This window comes from Cervus canadensis, chromosome 7 (genome assembly GCF_019320065.1).
Source record: "Cervus canadensis isolate Bull #8, Minnesota chromosome 7, ASM1932006v1, whole genome shotgun sequence".
NCBI classification, from domain to species: domain Eukaryota; kingdom Metazoa; phylum Chordata; class Mammalia; order Artiodactyla; family Cervidae; genus Cervus; species Cervus canadensis.
The window spans coordinates 262,318-282,936 of NC_057392.1; the positions used below are offsets into that span (position 1 = coordinate 262,318).

A 20,619-nucleotide genomic window follows, 5' to 3' on the forward strand; every position below is an offset into this window, starting at 1 on the left:
GCCCAATATATTCCCTAACTAAATGAACTTTTTGGCCAACCCAATACATTCTTTACAACAAACTGAATTTTCTCCATTTTTTCTAAAGACATTAGCTCTTTTTTCTCACTCAGCTCTAATTTGACATTGTTTCTAGTTGCTGTTATTTTCCTTTAGTCTCTCCTGAGTCTGTCTCCATCAAGAGCTCTGTGTAAACTACACTTAAAAACTGGTGTTCCCAGAGGTCCTTGGTCTGATTCCCTGTCCAGCCCCCGGCTGCACCACCCTGTCCCCTCTCTCAGCTCTTTCGTTTACCTGTCTTTTTCCACTCTCATTCGTAATCTTGGGAATATCCCATGGTTTCATTTGCTTTTAACCACTTATGAATCCCTTTGTTGTTGTTTAGTTGCTAAATTGTGTCTGACTCTTGTGACTCTGTAGCCCACCAGGCTCCTCTGTCCGTGGGATTTTCTATCCAAGAATACTGGAGTGGGTTGCCATATCCTTTTTCAGGGAATCTTCCCAGCCCAGGGATTGAACCCTTGTCTCCTGCATTGCTGGCGGATTCTTTACCACTGAGCCACTAGGGAAGCCCTAGGAATCTTTCAGCTCCCACCCAAATCAGTCTCCCCTGCTCTAAACTTACATTTCTACCCGCCTGTAGACCACTTGCCCTTAGTGACCTGGGATCTCAAACTCAGTGATCCTCAATACATCTTTGGCATCTTGTTCCTAAACACATACCCCCTATTCTTTCTCTACACTAGATTCCTGCAGTCAGAAACTTGAGACCCTTTCCTCATATCATGTTACCAAGACAATAGGTCTCTTTAAAGTCGACCATTGTTTTTCCACTTTCTACTCCTTTCATCATAATTAAATTTCCTTACCTCCCATCTAGACTCTTTCAGGCACCTCCTGCCTCAGCCAACCTTCCTATTCATAAAGGCTCTACTTTTCTTTTTTTTTTTTTTAATTTTTTTATTAGTTGGAGGCTAATTACTTCACAACATTTCAGTGGGTTTTGTCATACATTGATATGAATCAGCCATAGATTTACACTTATTCCCCATCCCGATCCCCCCTCCCATCTCCCTCTCCTCTAAATGGAAAACTGGTCACTCCAGTTTGCATGTTATCAGCATAAAGTCCTTTGCACAGAGTAGAGGTCTTTCATCATTATCCCTTCCTCCCACCTTCCTTTCTGCTTTGTTTGCTAAATCTTCACATAAGGCCTTTACCCATGTGGTACTGAGCTTTCCCTATGCAGCTGCTCATTTTGTGCCTGTTATGTCTTAAAACCTTTCCCAGTCGTGAAGGTGCTAACTGGGTCTCATGTGTCAGCACTTAGATCATAGGGTATCTCCTCTGCCTCAGTTCCTTGCCCCTCCTCTTTAATCCCTTCATCCACCATGCGTCTACCTATGTGAGTGTTATAGACCTAGGTCCTCGGACTATTTAATCAATAGAAATTGAAAAGATGCCAGACGAGAAATTCAAACAGGGCTTACTGAGGCTCATGCTACAGCAAGAGGAAGTGAGAACAAGTAACAGGTGCCAAGTAGGTGAGGTAGTCCCTTAAATGGAGTGAGGGAAGGGGTGAATCAGTGGGTTGGACAGGACGCATAGGGGGTGGTCTGCCCACCCCCTTAGCTGTGCTGTGTGCAGAAATCATGGGCAGTATTCTCCTTTTGCATACATAAGGTCATATTTCCTTATGGTATATTTTAGTTTCTGTAAGGTTTTAGTAATGGCTCCATTTTCGTTCCTCACTTTAGTAATTGAAGTCTATTTTTTCCCTTGGTCAGTGTGGCTTAAGATTTCTCAATTTGTTGATCTTTTAAAAGAACCTACTTTTGGTTTTGTTGATTTTGTCTATCTTTATTTTTTCATTTCACTCTCTTCCATTTCAATCTTTATCATTTCCTCCTGGTGGCTTTGAGTTTGGTTTATTTCTAAGGTGGAAAGTTGGGTTACTGGTTTGAGATGTCTCTTTCTTTCTTTTTGGCTGCAAGGGTCTTTGTTGCTCTCCATGGGCTTTCTCTAGTTGCAGCAAGCAGGGGCTATTCTTTTTTGTAGTGTGTGGGCGTCTCATTGTGGTAGCTTCTTTTAAAGCAGAGCACAGGCTTTATGGCCTGCAGGCTTCAGTGATTGTGGCCCGTGAGCTTAGTCACTCCAAGTCATGTGGAATCTTCCTGGAGCAGAAAACAAACCCATTTCTCCTGCATTGTTCTTAACCACTGGACCACCAGGGAAGTCTAAGATATTTCTTTTTTAATGTAGGTGTTAATAGCTATAAATTGCTCTCTAAGCACTGTTTCAACTACATCCCATAAGCTTTGGTATATAATGTTTTTATTTTATTCATCTCAAAGTATTTTCTAATTTCCCTCATGATTTTTTTTTATCCCTTTGATAATTTAGGAGTACATTATTTTATTTCCTCATATTTGTGGTTTCCCAAATTTCCTTCTGTTATTATTGATATCTGGTTTTACTCCATTGTAATAGAATATATTTTGTTTAGGTTTCATATGTCTTAAATTTATTGAGACTTGTTTTGTGGCTCAGCCAGTAGGTCTGTCTTTGAGAAGGTTCTGTGTGCATTTGAGAAGAATGTTATAGAGTTTATTGTTGGGTGAAGTGTTCTATACATTCTGTTATGTCTAGTTTCATTTGTAGTATTGTTCACACTTCTGTTTCCTTTTTGGTCTTCTGCTCATGTATTCTACCCATTATTGTGAATGGGATATTGCAATCTCTAACTATTGTTTGCTGAATTGCCTATTTCACTTTATATTTGTCAGTTTTTGCTTGATATATTTTGAAACTCTGTTTTTCTGTTTTTAGGTATGTATAATTGTTAGGTCTTCTTGACAGAGTGCCACTTCTGTTATTATAAAATATCCTTTACCTCTAGTAATAGTTTTCATCTTATTTTTATTAATGAAGTACTAATACATGCTACAACATTGATGAAACAAAAATATGCCACAAAAAGCAATCAGGTACAAAGGCTATGTATTACATGATTTTATTTATATGAAATGTCCAGTTTAGGCAAATCTGTGGAGGTAGTAGTTTCTAGGGCCTGGGAGAAAGGTGGGGAATGATTGGTAATTGGTATAGGATTTTTTAGGCGGTGATGAACTATTCTGGAGTTAGACAGTAGTCTTTAAAAGAACCCCTTTGCAGTTAAGTAGACCTTACCATCTTTCTGACTGTAAACAATATGTGTGTTTGCTTAGTTGCTCAGTTGTGTGACTCTTTGCGACCCCATGGACTACAGCCCACCAGGCTCCTTTGTCCATGGGGATTCTCCAGGCAAGAATACTGAAGTGGACTGCCATGCCCTCCTCCAGGGGATCCTCCCAACCCAGGGATTGAACCCAGGTCTCCCCCATTGCAGGCATATTCTTTACCATCTGAGCTACCAGAGAAGACCTTAAACAATAGTACCAATAAACACAGTAGCAAAAAATTTGCCATTCTAACTGTATGCTAGGCCCAGTGAAGTAGGAATATCATCTCCAAAGAAGGAAACTAATGCATAAAGGCTAACATGTTAACTTGATATTTGAACCTTACTTCTATGCCTATGAAATGGAAATAATTACTTCATAAGATTTAAAAGTATTAAATGAGTTAAGGATAAATCCCCTTAGTGCATTTCAGTACATTCTATATACTCATAAAATGGAACACCTTGTTATTTTTAAGTGATGGTTGTGTGATCCATATCATTTCCATGTAAAAAGTCATGCTGACACCACCACATATTGTAGCGTTCATAATGTATAATTCTTCCATTTGTTTTTGAATGCAGGGCCCACTGGACCAGCTATCCCTCCACCTGCAGGCTACCCAGGAGGCTTGCCTATGGGATACTATGGTCCACATCAGCCCAGTACCTTCCCCTTGTACATGCAGACTAGAAGTATCTGCCCCATCCAGTACCAACCTGGAAAATATCCTGCACCACAACTTTCTGCTCCAGTAATATGGATGCCAACGCCGACTCCCATACCACACTGTCCTCCGGGTCTGGAATGCCTTGCCCAGGTACTCCACACAAATCCAAATTATTTTCTTAGAAAGGATGACTGGGGATCCAAGAAGAAGAGACTGGATAGAGTACATGAAGGTAATGGGTCAGTGATGACAGATGTTTAATTTGTGTGACTATAGGAATGGTGATGATAATTTCAGGAATGGGAATGGGGAAGAAAGAAGATAGGGATTTGTTTTTTGTGGTACAAATATGACTCTCCTGAAGGGTGTGTGCTGAATTTTAAGACATTCACAATGTCCTGTTGAACGCAGTTTAAAAAATAGCAATAGGGATAGTAGAAAGTCTATGAAAATGTTAATTAGGTTGTCATTTGTTTAGAAGTAAAGGGTGAACAACAAGAAAAGCAATGTTACAAAGAACAGAGGACAGTGAGTGAATCACTCAGTGCCTTTGCTTTTTTTCACTACCCATAGTTTTCATCAGCCAGTCCTGCTGCCTCCCAAAACATACAATGTAAATAAAAATAGAAGCCATCCAAGAATATCGTCCATATGCTGGGAAAGATGAAGGCAAAAGGAGAAGGGGATGGCAGAGGATGAGATGGCTATATAGCATCACCAACTCAATGGACATGAATTTAAGCAAACTCTGAGAGACAATGGAGGACAGGGGAGCTTGGCATACTGCAGTCCATGGGGTCTCAAGGAGTCAGACACAACTTAGCAACTAAACAACAACAACAATAGCAAGGATATTGTTTCAGGCCAAGTTCCAGAGAACCACTTTTCACAACATAGAGACTCCCTAATTTTCATGTATATGGACATTTTAGGATCAAGACAGCTATTTCAGAAACTGGAGCAATATGCCAACATGTTTGTGTACTGAATGGTATTGTTTTAAAACCCATGTCAGAAACAAAAATGTTGCTTAAAGAAAATAAGATAAACCTAGTATTGTAAATACCTTAGAAACTACTAAATTATGTTCACATTTAGAAAAAGCAAGTGTTTAAAAATCTTAAAAGCAAGGGACTTGCTCATTTAATACTTGTCTCCCCACATAGTCAACCAAATGTTCCTTGGCATTGACATGTTTCTCTTTGACTTTATATCGGAGAAGGCAATGGCACCCCACTCCAGGACTCTTGCCTGGAAAATCCCATGGATGGAGGAGCCTGGTAGGCTGCCTGGTAGGAGCCTGGTCCATGGGGTCACTAAGAGTCGGACACGACTGAGCGACTTCACTTTCACTTTTCACTTTCACACATTGGAGAAGGAAATGGCAATACTGACTGTTAATCCTGAGCCCTGAAAACCATTGTTACAAAGTTATAGTGTTGATCTTGAAAATAAAACCACTAGATCAGGAAAATTTGGATTTTACATAAACCAAAAACTTCATTAAATTATTGTTTGACAAAATATTGATGAAATACAGAGCCTTCAGGTAAAGTGCTAGAATAACCCCTGTATTATTTTGGAAGCTTATAAAATGCTTATAAGTTAATCAGGTTTAAAAAGTTTATTTTTTCATAAACTTTCATATTTTCTAAAAACAGAAAATTTCCTTAGAAATCCAATATCTGATGTGATTTTTTAAAAAAATGTATAGCTTTAATATTGTTCATTCAAATATTTAAAAATTTTCTTAATTTCTTCTATTATTTTGAATTAAGTTAAATGAACATATTTTATGCATACTGTTTTCCCTTTTAGGAGTGTTTTTAGTTTAAAAAAATGTAAAAGAAACAAAACAGGTTTACAGCCAGACAAACCTGGCTTTTTATTCTAGCTCTGTGCCCTCCTCGTTCTACCTTTAGTAACTTTTCTAACCTCTTGGTGCTTGAATTTCATCATCTATAAAATAGTACTAATGATACCTACCCAATTGGGCTGTTAGGAGAATTTTTAATGAGATAAAGTTTATAATATGCCTGATATTTCTGGCACAAGGACCCACCCAGTGGATAATAACCTGTGCAGATATTATTACTTGAAACACCTTATGTATATGCATGGAAGACAAAGAGCCAAGCATCCAGGCATTTTCTTTTATATAGTTTTCTTTCTCTCTCTCTCTTTTTTATTTTTTCTTTGCACCACTTGAAGGCATGTGGGATCTTCATTTCCTGACTAGGGACTGAACCCATGCCCCCTGCAATGGAAGCTTGGAGTCTTAACCACTGGACCTCCAGGGAAGTCCCTGTCCTAGTGTTTTGCTATCTCATGCGCTAATTACATGAATCATTCTCAGGACTATCCTGACACTTTAACATCCAGGCTATCAGGTTTACGTTATTTCTAGACACTGGATTGGCCAGTGACTTCACACTTGGTTAGTACTGCTTCTTAAAACTATAGCATCTTACTTGATAAACTCCATTCACATTAATAGGCATCATTTCTTTAGCATATTTTGCTCAGCAGTGGAAGCTCTTACCAAGCAGTGAATACTTTTACATTTTAGTTATAGGTATTAGAGAGCCCCTAGATTTTTTCAAAGGGATTGTAAAGCAACCCTGAGTGGCCGCCTTTGATAATTTTATAAGACATGTTTAGACTCTAACCTGATTGAATTTTTTTTTTTTTTGATTGAATTTTTATAAAGAAAATATTTTAGTCAAATAAAGATTGTATCCTCTCTATGCCCTCCTGTAGTTGATCATGCCACAAAACTTTCATGTCTGTTTACATTATTTTAAATTTTGCTTATTACCACATTAATGTGGTGTTCATTAATTAGAGTATTCAACAAATAGTTGGTGAAATATGGCATTTCAGGCAATGTTTTGGGACTCAAGGATTAGGAATGATCTGATGATCTAAGTGGGGGCAACAGAGGATGAGATGGTTGGATGGCATCACTGATTCAATGGACCTGAGTTTGAGCAACTCTGGGAGATAGTGCAGGACAGGGAAGCCTAGCATGCTTCAGTCCATTGGGTCTCAGAGTTGGACACAACTTAGCAACTGAACAGCAACAAAAATTATGTAAGTTATCTAAAATTACAGAGATATGATTAGTCTGTCTTTAAGGGGGTTTCTTTTCTGCTAGAATATTCTTAAGTATAACAGATGATGGGCCAGTCAAACTGTTTATCTTTACAGTGACCCCTAAGTTAAGGAAGAAGTTGATCCGATGGTATGCCCAACCTCCATTTTCAAGGGATCAAATCCCTAAACATTTCCTCTCCTTTGCCCTATTCCTAATCACATACTTCCAGCTCTTTGGGTCCTCCCCTGTTAAAGTAGGCACTAGGGAAGCAGCAGCTCAAGTGAATGGAAGTTGGTGTATTAACCTCTTTCAGAGGTACCTGTGAAGATTGGACATTCCTGTGGAAGAAAATTGGCTTCTCTGTGGCTGGTCTATGTTAAACTGTCCTGAACTTTCTGATATCTCCAGTCTGTAGGTGACATGATGGATGCTAGGAGCAATTGATGTCAACACAGCTTATTCTAGATGCTGTTACTGGAGCAAGAAAATGATTTTATAATATTTTAAACAAATGTTTCAATATTTTTTGGTGGAACTGAAGGAAAGTGTTCTTTCTGGATAGCTCTGTTAATAACCACCTGATCAGGTCAGTTCAGTTCAGTTCAGTCGCTCAGTCATGTCTGACTCTTTGTGACCCCATGAACCACAGCACGCCAGGCCTCCCTGTCCATCACCAACTCCTGGAGTCCACCCAAACCCATGTCCATTGAGTCAGTGATGCCATCCAATCATCTTATCCTCTGTCGTCCCCTTCTCCTCCTGCCCTCAATCTTTCCCAGCATCAGGGTCTTCTCAAATGAGTCAGCTCTTCGCATCAGGCAGCCAAAGTAATGGAGCTTCAGCTTCAACATCAGTCCTTCCAATGAACACTCAGGACTTATCTCCTTTAGGATGGACTGGTCAAGTGCCAATAGGCTAATTTCACTTCATATGTTTTTGATTCCATTCAGTTTCAAAAAGGTGTTCTTGTATCCATTGATATGTTTTAGCCTCTATCTCATTAGTTTTTTTTTTCTAATATGGGTTTAATTTATGTCTGCTATTTCTCTCTCCTAATTAATTGCTTTGTTCTATCCCAACAGTTGGACAACATACACGTTCTTCAGCATTTTGAACCCCTGGAAAGTATGTATGATTTTGTAGTGTCCAGTAATATTTGAATCAGGTGAAAATTTGCATTATCCAACTTCTAGTTCCTTATTTATATTGATCATTTTTTAGTGTTTTAAAGAGAAAAGACTATTTTCTATTGCCCTATCTTCAAGAAAGTAACAAAGGGACTTACTTGTGTAATTTTGTCTATTTACACATCATACCTAAGACTTCAAAAGGACTTATATTTTATTTGGTCGAATCTCCTATCCTTTATCCATCTTAACTCCTCCATATTCACTTTTCATGGACAAGGAAAGAAGAAGCCAAGAGATTAGTTGAGTTAGCCAAGGGCACCCTAGTCAGCTAATCAGTGGAGGAGCTGGAAATAGTCTCCGTCTGCTGAGTTCTAAGTCCATGCTATGGAAGTAAGAAGAAATCAAGGTAAACACAATGCCTGTTCTCCCAAATTTCCTGACCCTCACTGTACGAGATTCATTTCATTCACTTGACCACTACATGGAGCCTTTAACTTGTCTTGGTTGATTTTCTTATTTACAACTAGTGATGACCCTAATCATCTCAGCATATTTCATGAGCTGATTCATTCATTTATGGTCCAGTGGATAATTTCATTTAAATAGTTTTATAATTAAAGTTTTCTGAATTCAAATACTACAGGTATATCATTTCCAGTATTTGTTTCTATGTGGAAAAGTTTATACTGAACGTCTTAAAAGAAATGTTATAAATTTTCAAAATAACTTATATACTTTTAGGACAGGTGAATATTATTGGCATTCTAATCATTGCATATTTTTCATTAGGAATTTTTTAAAAAGCTGTTTTGTTTTAGACCCCTGTCAAATACTACAGAAAGACTTCGTGGGGCCCATTTTAACTGCTTCTAAAATAAGAAATCTCTCATTTTATTTTTAGTGATAACAGGTTTTGAAACTAATAATAGATATGATATTAAAAACAACATGGGCCAGATGGTTTACTTTGTGACTGAAGACACAGATGACTACACCAGGAATGCTTACCGGACATTGAGGCCCTTCGTGCTCCGGGTCACTGACTGTATGGGCCGGGAAGTCATGACAATGCAAAGACCTTTCAGATGCACCTGCTGCTGCTTCTGTTGCCCCTCCACCAGGCAAGAGGTAAGAGGACAGATGAGACAGAGGTTTCACCCATTGTTTTTTCCTGATTCAATTCTTCACCGCGCAGTTACGCTCCTTCCAAAGCCACTCAGGAGGGGACTTTCATAGCAAAGCAGAATGGAAGCTAGTGGGGAGGAAGGGAGCCAAATGCCAAATAATCCTACCTATGAAGAATCACTAAGGCAGTTTTCTAGTGGGTTCATGTCTTTGGGTGCTAATTAGGGGGATCAAGTACCAATTAAGGTTATTTACTACTGAAGTGACAGCACGCATGCAGTCAGTCAAGTGTTTGAAATTCTATCAGCTGTATCTGTTGAACTAGAAATTAGCAATTCCATGGACTATAGCCGGGCAGGCTCCTCTATCCATGGGATTCTCCAGGCTATAATACTGGAGTGGGTTTCCATGCCCTCCTCCAGGGGAACTTCTTAACCCAGGGCTCAACCCCTCCTCTCTTACATCTCCTTCCTGCATTGGCAAGCGGAAAGACCATTACCTACAACTCATTTATCTAAATGTTCCTATATATCCCTAAATAAGTTCACACTAAATATAGACACACTTCTAAAATCGGAAGGAACTTCAGATACTTTTACTTTACCCATTATATCTACACCTTGTTACAGATAAAGAAAGGGTGACTCAAAAAAATAATTTTTTTGGTGGTGTTACAAAAAAAATTTTTTTGGAGGATGGTGTTACATTTGGAAGATGGTGGAACTAGAAAGCAAATGTGTCAAGTTACACTTTGGTTGTTCTTCTATAATCCACACTACCCTTGGAAAATTGTGTGCTGCAAGGAAAAGAAAAGCAGTTTCAGAGAGTGATCCAAGAGAATTTGAATTTCAGATATGCCACTGACTTAAAACTGGGCAATTTACTTAACCCAGTGGTCCCCAAACATTTCGGCACCAGGGGCCAGTTTCATGGAAGAGAATTTTTCCATGACCTGGGTCAGGGGATGGTTTGGAGATAATTCTCATAAGGAGTTCACAGCCTTAGTTCCCTAGCGTGCGCAATTCACAGTAGGGTTCATGCTTCCCTGAGAATCTGGTGCCACCACTGATCTGACAGGAGGCGGAGCTCTGGCAGTAATGCAAGTGATGGGAAGCAAGCAGCTGTAAATACAGATATGCCTGCCACTCACTTCCTGCCATGTGGCCCATTCCTAACAGGCAACAGACTGGTACCAGTCCATGGTCTGGGGATTGGGGATGCCTGATTTAGCCTGTTTGAGCCTCAGTGTTCTTAATCCATGACCTGGGCAGAACAATATCCCTTAGATTTATTGAGATTTTAATTATATGTTAAGTACCAGCCTTTGCAATAGAATTAACTTATAGCCCTTGATTTATTATTTATAGTCTTGATTTATTTATTTATTTATTATTTATAGTCTTGATTTATTCACCTATAAAATGGATATATTGATAGTACTATCTCATAGGATGATTATTTTGAGGATCATGTAGTAAATAAATGTCAGCTGTGTTACCGCGTATGTGTGGGCTTAGTCACTTCAGTTGTGACCGACTCTTTGCAACCCCCTGGACTGTAGCCTGCCAGGCTCCTCTGTCCATGGGATTCTCCAGGCAAGAATACTGGAGAGGGTTACCATGCTCTCTTCAAGGGGAACTTCTTGACCCAGGGATTGAACCTGTGTCTTCTGCAGCTCATGCATTGCAGGCGGAGTCTTTACCGCTGAGCCACGGGGAAGTCCTGTTAGCACAGTGCCTGGAAAATGGTGTAGTGCTCAGTGAATATTAGCAATTGTCAGATAGCTTACTCCTCTGTCACTATTGTCTTTGTAACAACTGTAATATTTGAGATGAATCTCCACCTCATCTGATACTTGTATGCACATTCTGTTGTCTTCACAGCATTTAATTTTCAGAATGCCTCTTTCCCTTAAGTTTTCTATTATAATTGTCATGTCTGAGTTGTCAATCTGAGAAGCTAGCATGTTACTTTTTTGTGGATTGTGCCACAAGACATGGCCCCCTAGGTCAGGGACAAAGAACTTTATTACATCCCAGTAAGCAGCATGAGGGACTTCTCTGGTGCCTCAGATGGTAAAGAATCCACCTGCCAATGCAGGAAATACATGGTTGATCCCTGGGCTGGGAAGATCCCCAGGAAGGATCAGCAACCCAATCCAATATTTTTGTCTGGAAAATCCCACAGACAGAGGAGTCTGGCAGGCTATTGTGCATAGGGTAGCAGAGAGTCGGATAGGACCTAGCAACCAAACCACCGTCACCAGGCAGCATGAGCTGCAGCACATGTGCATGGGTTGCCTCCTCCCCACATTCTACAGAGATGACTCAGAGGATCCCAAGTAGATGCTCCATATACAACTGAGGGACACAGAGCCTAGAGAACTGACCATTTTATAACTAGCAGTAATTTTGTCCTGAAGGGAACATGGCCTCATCTCTCAAGGCTGATCTCTGATACACTACCCTAAGATATAGCCCAGGAAAAATGGAAGACTCTGCACCAATGACAGTTTCCCTAGTTCTGGAGAAAATTAAGAACACATCGTGTGTGTGTGTGTGTGTGTGTGTGTGTGTGTGTATAAATATGGCATCTTCACCCACCTCTGTCCCTGCTTCATTTGGCAGCTGGAGGTGCAGTGTCCTCCCGGCATCACCATGGGCTTTGTAGCCGAACACTGGAACCTGTGCAGGGCCGTGTACAGCCTCCAAAATGAGAAGAAAGAAGATATGATGGGAGTACTTGGGCCGTGTTCCACCTATGGCTGTGGTTCAGATTCTGTTTTTGAGGTAAACAAATATAAACATGTTTCTACAATTTTTTTTTTTCCCAAAGTACTAACAGGCCCCAGAATGATCTGGCTTTAGATGATTTTTTTATGTGTGTGAATGAATAATGTGAGGAAAGAGTTAACTAACAGGTTGACATCAAGAAGTTTTCAAATTATTTTTAGGGGATTGCTTAATGCTTTCCACAAGCATTTTTTCTGATTTCCGTATTGGATGAAAATAAGAAGAAACCATTTAAAATATTCAACCTGAGAGTAAATAGGCTGACCTAGTGCGTTCATTTTATTCTTGGATGTTTTTCACTGACCATTTTACCAAGGATTTCCAATCAGAATATAGGTCCTGAGTAATGAAGAGGCCCCACATATCACAGAACAAATAGAGCATCCCTGAGGTTGTGGAAGCTAGAAGCCTGCTGCATCCTGAAAACACAATACAGTGCTCATAACTTGGAATTCTCCAGGCCAGAATACTGGAGTGGGTAGCCTTTCCCTTCTCCAGGGGATCTTCCCAAGCCAGAAATTGAACCCAAGTCTCCTGCATTGCAGGTAGATTCTTTACCAGCTAAGCCCTAAGGGAGTCGAATGATATCTTAGTACCCTACAGTTCTGACAAAGGAGATTCCTGGGCTCCTTAAAGCATTCTTCCTAATGCTTTGGAATTCAGCAAGACTCATAATCTAAAATTGCTCATTCAAATATTTTCTATGACACCCAATAAACTTCCCTTAGTTCTTGTTTTACATAAGTATATTGTCAACCATTACTTACTTATTAAAAGACCATTGTAGATAGGTAGAAAATGAAGATAAGCCAGATTTTGAGGGCAGGATGTTTGGATCATTCTGATTATCAAAATTCTCCAAGCCGGGCTTCAGCAATATGTGAACTGAGAACTTTCAGTTGTTCAAGCTGGTTTTAGAAAAGGCAGAGGAACCAGAGATCAAATTACCAATATCCGCTGAATCATCGAAAAAGCAAGAGAGTTCCAGAAAAACATCTATTTCTGCTTTATTGACTACACCAAAGCCTTCGACTGTGTGGATCACAATAAACTGTGGAAAATTCTGAAAGAGATGGGAATACCAGACCACCTGACCTGCCTCTTGAGATACCTGTATGCAGGTCAGGAAGCAACAGTTAGAACCGGACATGGAACAACAGACTGGTTCCAAATAGGAAAAGGAGTACATCAAGGCTGTATATTGTCACCCTGCTTATTTAACTTATATGCAGAGTACATCATGAGAAACGCTGGGCTGGAAGAAGCACAAGCTGGAATCAAGATTGCTGGGAGAAATATCAATAACCTCAGATATGCAGATGACACCACCCTTCTGGCAGAAAGTGAAGAGGAACTAAAAAGTCTCTTGATGAAAGTGGAAGAGGAGAGTGAAAAAGTTGGCTTAAAGCTCAACATTCAGAAAACTAAGATCATGGCATCTGGTCCCATTACCTCATGGGAAATAGATGGGGAGACAGTGGAAACAGTGTCAGACTTTATTTTTTTGGTCTCCAAAATCACTGCAGATGGTGACTGCAGCCATGAAATTAAAAGACGCTTACTCCTTGCAAGGAAAATTATGACCACCCTAGATAGCATATTAAAAAGCAGAGACATTACTTTGCCAACAAAGGCCCATCTGGTCAAGGCTATGGTTTTTCCATTGGTCATGTATGGATATGAGAGTTGGACTGTGAAGAAAGCTGAGTGACGAAAAATTGATGCTTTTGAACTATGGTGTTGGAGAAGACTCTTGAGAGTCCCTTGGACTGCAAGGAGATCCAACCAGTCCATCCTAAAGGAGATCAGTCCTGGGTGTTCACTGGAAAGACTGATATTGAAGCTGAAAATCCAGTACTTTGGCCACCTGGTGTGAAGAGTTGACTCATTGGAAAAGACCCTGATGCTGGGAGGGACTTGGGGCAGGAGGAGAAGGGGACGATAGAGGATGAGATGGCTGGATGGCATCACCGATGGGCATGGGTTTGAGTAAACTCCGGGAGTTTGTGATGGACAAGGAGGCCTAGCGTGATGCGATTCATGGGGTCACAAAGAGTCGGACACGACTGAGCGACTGAACTGAACTGAATTAACAAAAAGTGATATTTGTGTGTTTTCCTTGTGACAAGTGCCAGAATCTCCCTTTTAGAAGCTGAAGCCCTTTGAGATTCTGAGACAGGACTAGGACTTTCCCGGTGGTCCAGTGGTTAAGAATCTGCCTTGCAATGCAGGGGATTAGGTGGTCAGGGAACTAAGATCCCACATACTACAGAGCAACTAAGCCCTTGCACCACAACTGCTGAGCCCAGGGGCTACAACTAGAGTCTGCGCGCCGCAACAAAAGGTCCCGTGTACCACAACTAAGACCCGATGCAGCTAAATAAGTAAATAAATACTTTAAAGAACACAGCGCCCACAGAAGCCTGAGTGATTACATGGATTCTATGAAGTGCAATAAAGCAGACCACCTTGGATTGTAGCCCGCCAGGCTCTTCTGTTCAAGGAATTCTGTAAGCAAGAATGCTGGAGTGAATTGCCATTCCCTCCTCTAGGGGCTCTTCCTTACCCAGGGATCAAACCTGGGTCTCCTGCAAGGTGGGGAGATTCTTTGCCATCTGAGCCACCAGGGAAGCCCCAAATAAATAAATACTAGAAAAAAGAAAAAGAAGAAGAGCCAGGACCCATAGAAGTCTGAATGATTACAGGGATTTTGTGAAGTACAGACCATCTTACTTTTGTTAGCTTGTTTCCCTCCAGTGGAGAGACTCCCTCCCAATCTGTAATTCCCACCCTTTACTTTAGGAAAAGAATTTCAAAATCAGTTTAAATCGTACCTCCACTGAAAGGCTTTCCTAATAACTCAGTGGAGGATGAAGAAAAGAACATGAGGCCTGAGAATTGTAAGATATTCCCCTGCTTGGTTGTTAACCAGTTCCAGGGCACTTAACTCTTCCTGGCCATAATTCCCTATTTGAAATTTTATTATTACTATATTCATTTCCTGCCCTGTGCTTGTACTGAAAAGTAGTGAAAGCGACCTCAGGGTGAACTGCTTACAAACAGGAGAATAAAGCATATGTTTTAACACCTTTTAATCATCCTGAAGTCATATTCTTGTCTTTCTAGATCCTGTCCCTGGATGGTGTTTCCATTATTGGCAGTATCACTCGGAAGTGGAATGGTGTGTTATCAGCAATGAGCGATGCTGACCACTTTGAAATTCACTTCCCATTAGACCTGGATGTGACCATGAAAGCCATGATTTTTGGAGCTTGCTTCCTCATTGTAAGCCTTTTGCTGTTGAGCTATTCTGAGAGAATTATTCTTTATGATGAAAGGCAATAAGGTTTGAAACTGACTCTGCCACTTACTGATTATGTCTTGTTCAGTCACTAAGTCGTGTCCGACTCTTTGTGAGTTATATGTCTTGCAAAGTGTTTAACACTTGCAAGCCTCAGTTTCCTCATTTGTAAAATGGAAATGGAATATGTATGTGTATATACACACACACATACACACACACACACACACACACACACATATATATGTATTTTGCAGGGTTATAAATATTAGCTATTATATTAGTAAAGGAGCCAGGACCATGCTTGAAAGATACTAAGCATCCACTCAATGTGATTGTCATCACTGCATGTTACTTATTATTCTCACTACTTAAAGATGCCTGTCCTTTGATTTCTTAGTGAAATAAAATAAGTCTAAAGCTTATGTTCTTTCTCTTCACCCATTACCTCTTTGTCAATATACTCCTTGGTATTGTACCATCCTATATTTATTAGGTACAATTCCTTTGCTGTATTTCTATCTGATTAATGGCTAATATTATTAAGTAAAGCATCGAAATAAAATTGGTAGCATTTACCTTAAAATATCTATTTAACATATTGCAATTGATATATTTAACTTGTTTAATCCTTTTTAAAACATGTTTAATTTGCATTTCTCTGATAATGAGTGATGTTGAACATCTTTTCATGTGTTTGTTAGCCATCTGTATGTCTTCTTTGGAGAAATGTCTGTTTAGTTCTTTGGCCCATTTTTTGATTGGGTCATTTATTTTTCTGGAATTGAGCTGCAGGAGTTGCTTGTATATTTTTGAGATTAATCCTTTGCCTGTTGCTTTGTTTGCTATTATTTTCTCCCAATCTGAGGGCTGTCTTTTCACCTTGCTTATAGTTTCCTTTGTTGTGCTAAAGCTTTTAAGTTTCATTAGGTCCCATTTGTTTATTTTTGCTTTTATTTCCAATATTCTGGGAGGTGGATCATAGAGGATCCTGCTGTGATTTATGTCAGAGAGTGTTTTTCCTATGTTCTCCTCTAGGAGTTTTATAGTTTCTGGTCTGACATTTAGATCTTTAATCCATTTTGAGTTTATTTTTATGTATGGTGTTAGAAAGTGTTCTAGTTTCATTCTTTTACAAGTGGTTGACCAGTTTTCCCAGCACCACTTGTGAAAGAGGTTGTCTTTTTTCCATTGTATATCGTTGCCTCCTTTGTCGAAGATAAGGTGTCCATAGGTTCGTGGATTTATCTCTGGGCTTTCTATTCTGTTCCATTGGTCTATACATCACTCATTATCAGAAAAATGCAAATGAAAACCACAATGAGGTACCATTACACACCAGTCAGGATGGCTGCTATCCAAAAGTCTACAAGCAATAAATGCTGGAGAGGGTGTGGAGAAAAGGGAACCCTCTTACACTGTTGGTGGGAATGCAAACTAGTACAGCCGCTATGGAGAACAGTGTGGAGATTTCTTAAAAACTGGAAATAGAACTGCCATATGACCCAGCAATCCCACTTCTGGGCATACACACTGAGGAAACCAGATCTGAAAGAGACACGTGCACCCCAATGTTCATCGCAGCACTGTTTATAATAGCCAGGACATGGAAGCAACCTAGATGCCCATCAGCAGACAATGGATAAGGAAGCTGTGGTACATATACACCATGGAATATTACTCAGCCATTAAAAAGAATTCATTTGAATCAGTTCTAATGAGATGGATGAAACTGGAGCCCATCATACAGGGTGAAGTAAGCCAGAAAGATAAAAGACCAATACAGTATACTAACACATATATATGGAATTTAGAAAGATGGTAACGATAACCCTGTATGCAAAACAGAAAAAGAGACACATATGTACAGAACAGACTTTTGGACTCTGTGGGAGAAGGTGAGGGTGGGATGTTTCGAGAGAACAGCATCGAAACATGTGTATTATCTATAGTGAAACAGATCACCAGCCCAGGTTGGATGCATGAGACAAGTGCTCGGGGCTGGTGCACTGGGAAGACCCAGAGGGATCGGGTGGAGAGGGAGGTTGGGGGCGGGGATCAGGATGGGGAATACATGTAAATCCATGGCTGAGTCATGTCAATGTATGGCAAAAACCACTACAATATTGTAAAGTAATTAGCCTCCAACTAATAAAAATAAATGGAAAAAAAAAACATGTTTAATATAGATTATCAAGTTTTTCCTCATTTCAACAATGAAAATTTAGTTAGTTGGTACCCCAAGTGGAAAGTTTATTTACTTTCCACAGTTTCACATTTGCAATTGCTGTTCTTCTTATTAGGTTCTCTTCATGAAGATTTCACCAAAGATTTCATGATTTATTCTTACCTGGAATGAGAAGATTACCTGTTAAGTTATAAAGAGTAACATTTTATGCATTGCACTTAATTACTTATGCACTGTTTTATTTATATAATTATTTATCTATCTAATTTGATATTTATTACACCTATAATTATTTTTCTAATTTCAGGACTTCATGTATTTTGAAAGCTCTCCACCACAACGTTCAAACATTCATCATGATTGATGGAACCGCACATCAGCAATGGTGATTAATTAAAGAAAAATTTAGAAAAGTTGCCTGGGCTCATAGTCAGCCCTCAACTATTCACAGATATATTTATCTGCTCTTGAAGATTAATGTTGTTGGATGTTAGCATTGACAGGTAGGCTGAGAGTGTAAGTGGAAGAACACATCTAAACGTGTTTCAGTTGCTTATCTGTCTACTTGGTAGACATGGTGTTTGCCATGAAAAAACTATGACTCATTAACCAAGTGAATATATATATATATATATATTCATATATATGGTGAACTTCCAAACACTTTAAACATGAGATAAGAGGAATCCCAAAGCTCTTACACTAATTGATAGTAAAATGATAGACTTTTAAGGGCAATCTTTGTTGAGATAGAGTCATATAGGCTCTATCTCTAACCCTTTCCTCTCCATCATGTCCAGTTGCTGAAGACAAGTTTGATTCCAGGTGAAAAGAATGATACACTTCATTATTAAAAGCAAAAAGGAAGGCAGATAGAAATATTATGTTTTATTGCACAAGAAAAATTTTACTTGTGCAAATGTATCAGAAATTTGTTTTGCAAACTTATGAAAATTTCCATGGAAATTTTTATTTTATTACAAAATAAAACATGTTTTTTATATCATAAAGTTATATTTCCCATGCTTCATTTACTAGCATACACAATCAGGAGCTGTCTCCCTATGAAGATAGGGTCAGACAATCAGGAAAAGAGGTGACCAGGGCCATGACCAATCTGGATCTCTGAGCAATTTAGAGACATCAGTGCCCTTATGAGAAGCTTTCATTTGATACATTTAACCTCTCTTGGCTATAGATGACTTACATATAAAATAGGTTTGGTCAAATCTCTAGGACTGCCTGTTAAACCTTTGTATCTCATTTGATATGACACAGAAGAGATGATTTTTTTTTTCTCTTAAAAGAAGATGCCTGATTCAAACCAGGCTGTTCAAATTGCAAGAGTAGGAGTTTCACTTTTAAATTTTGAAATGTGACATTCTCTGTAGCATTTTGTAAATGCAAAAACTGCAAAAGCAGATACTGTGTAATATTACTTTGCTGTTTTTTATTTAAATGATAGATAAATCTGTATCTAGGAAAAGAAAATGATAAAAGAGCAAACATGCTACTTCTCTGGGATCTATAGCTTATCAGTAAAGGTTATTTAGACTAACATAGTAAATGTAAAAATTATACTTATTTGTATTAGCTAAAAGCACACTTAGTGAACACACTCTGATAAATCAGCTTGCCTCTACTGCACTTTAGTTTCCTATTTGGACAAGAACTGTGTTCTTTCAACACAACAAGTATATAGAATGGAATGTGTTCTGCTGCTGCTTATTAAAAGAAGCAAGACTGAATGTGCTTAAGTATGAGATGAAAGCCTTTGCCCATTGAATTTCCTATTGAAGTTTGTATTGAAGTGAAAGAAAGATGCCTCATTTTTAAATTATATTCATGTTTTCATGATAAGTGTTGTTTTACCCAGTTTCTTGCAATGTTCATTTTTATATGCTACTGTTAGCTTTCTAAAAAAAAAAAGTAAAATCTGTTGCTTTCTAAGATAATAATTTTATTTGGAAAGGTACTTGTAGTCTTAAATAGATGGATATATTATTTCTTATAATGATGTATGACATTTGATATAACAAGTGAGACAATAGTATTCAGAAAGTTTACTATATAAACTTTTCATTTTTATTTGCTACATCCCTACATTCTAAGGCCTGATGCATAATACTAGGAAAAAATTAGTTTTAGCATGGCATTTAAAATTTCTATTTAAAGTTTTTGCAGTAGTAACACGTCTCTTGCAATTTCCTTCTTTAAAATAATAGTTTCTTATGTTTTTATACTACAGTTTATATTATAACTTTTATATTTCTTATATAAAAATAAGAAATATATAAAAATACACAATATTTCATTGTGCAAAATTGATCAGACTGATGAACACAACAAGCTGTTTTCTGAAATGTGTGTGTTTTCATGTTTCATCATATTGTTTTTGGCTTCTAAATAAATATAATATGGTTTATAGTGAAATACTGTTTTATTTTTGACTTGTGATTGAGTCTTTGCAATAGACTGTTTGTATCCTCCCTCAACAAAATTTATGGGTTACCCAAGTGTGATGGTGTTTGGAATAGAGGCTTCAGGAGGTGAAAGGTCATGCAGGTGAAGCCCTCATGAATGGGATTAGTGCCCTTATAATCTGCCAACCTTGATCTTGAACATCCCACCCTTCAGAGCCATCAGAAATCAATGCATTGTTTAAGCCACTCAGTCTACAGTATTTATGTAATAGCAGCCCAAACAGACTAAGAAACAAATTGGTACTGAGAAGTGACAATGGTGCATAACAAATATGTAAAAATGTGGTACTGGGTGAGGAATAGAGGCTAGAATTTTGAAGTGCATACTGAAGAAAACATAGGTTGCCATGAACAGAATTTTAAAGATGATTCTGATGAGAGCTCAGAAAGAGGAACACTGTAGAAAACACCTTAATCTTCTTAGAGAATACCTATCTAACCATGAATAGGATGTTGGTAGAAATATGGACAATAAAGACCAAGATGGAAATGAGGAACTGATTATTGAAAACTAGAAGAGATTCAATCCTTACTGTAAAGTAGCAAACAAACAAACAAACAAAACTTTGGTGAATTGTGTTTCTGTTTAGCCTTTGGTGAAAGGTGGAACTT

The 20,619-nt window shown here is 38.7% G+C and overlaps 1 protein-coding gene across 3 annotated transcripts in view; it reads left to right on the forward strand.

Moving 5' to 3' along the window:
• Positions 1-19,953, forward strand: part of PLSCR4 (phospholipid scramblase 4) — a 43,924-nt gene extending 23,971 nt beyond the window's left edge. For all 3 annotated transcript variants that reach the window (XM_043474170.1, XM_043474168.1, XM_043474169.1), the window contains 6 exons: positions 3,806-4,041; positions 8,071-8,113; positions 9,020-9,246; positions 11,871-12,032; positions 15,162-15,320; positions 17,832-19,953. In XM_043474170.1, the coding sequence (XP_043330105.1) occupies positions 3,806-4,041; positions 8,071-8,113; positions 9,020-9,246; positions 11,871-12,032; positions 15,162-15,320; positions 17,832-17,888 (884 nt within the window). In that variant the 3' untranslated portion in view covers positions 17,889-19,953. The remainder of the gene's footprint in view (positions 1-3,805; positions 4,042-8,070; positions 8,114-9,019; positions 9,247-11,870; positions 12,033-15,161; positions 15,321-17,831) is intronic.
• The last annotated feature ends 666 nt before the right edge of the window (positions 19,954-20,619 follow it).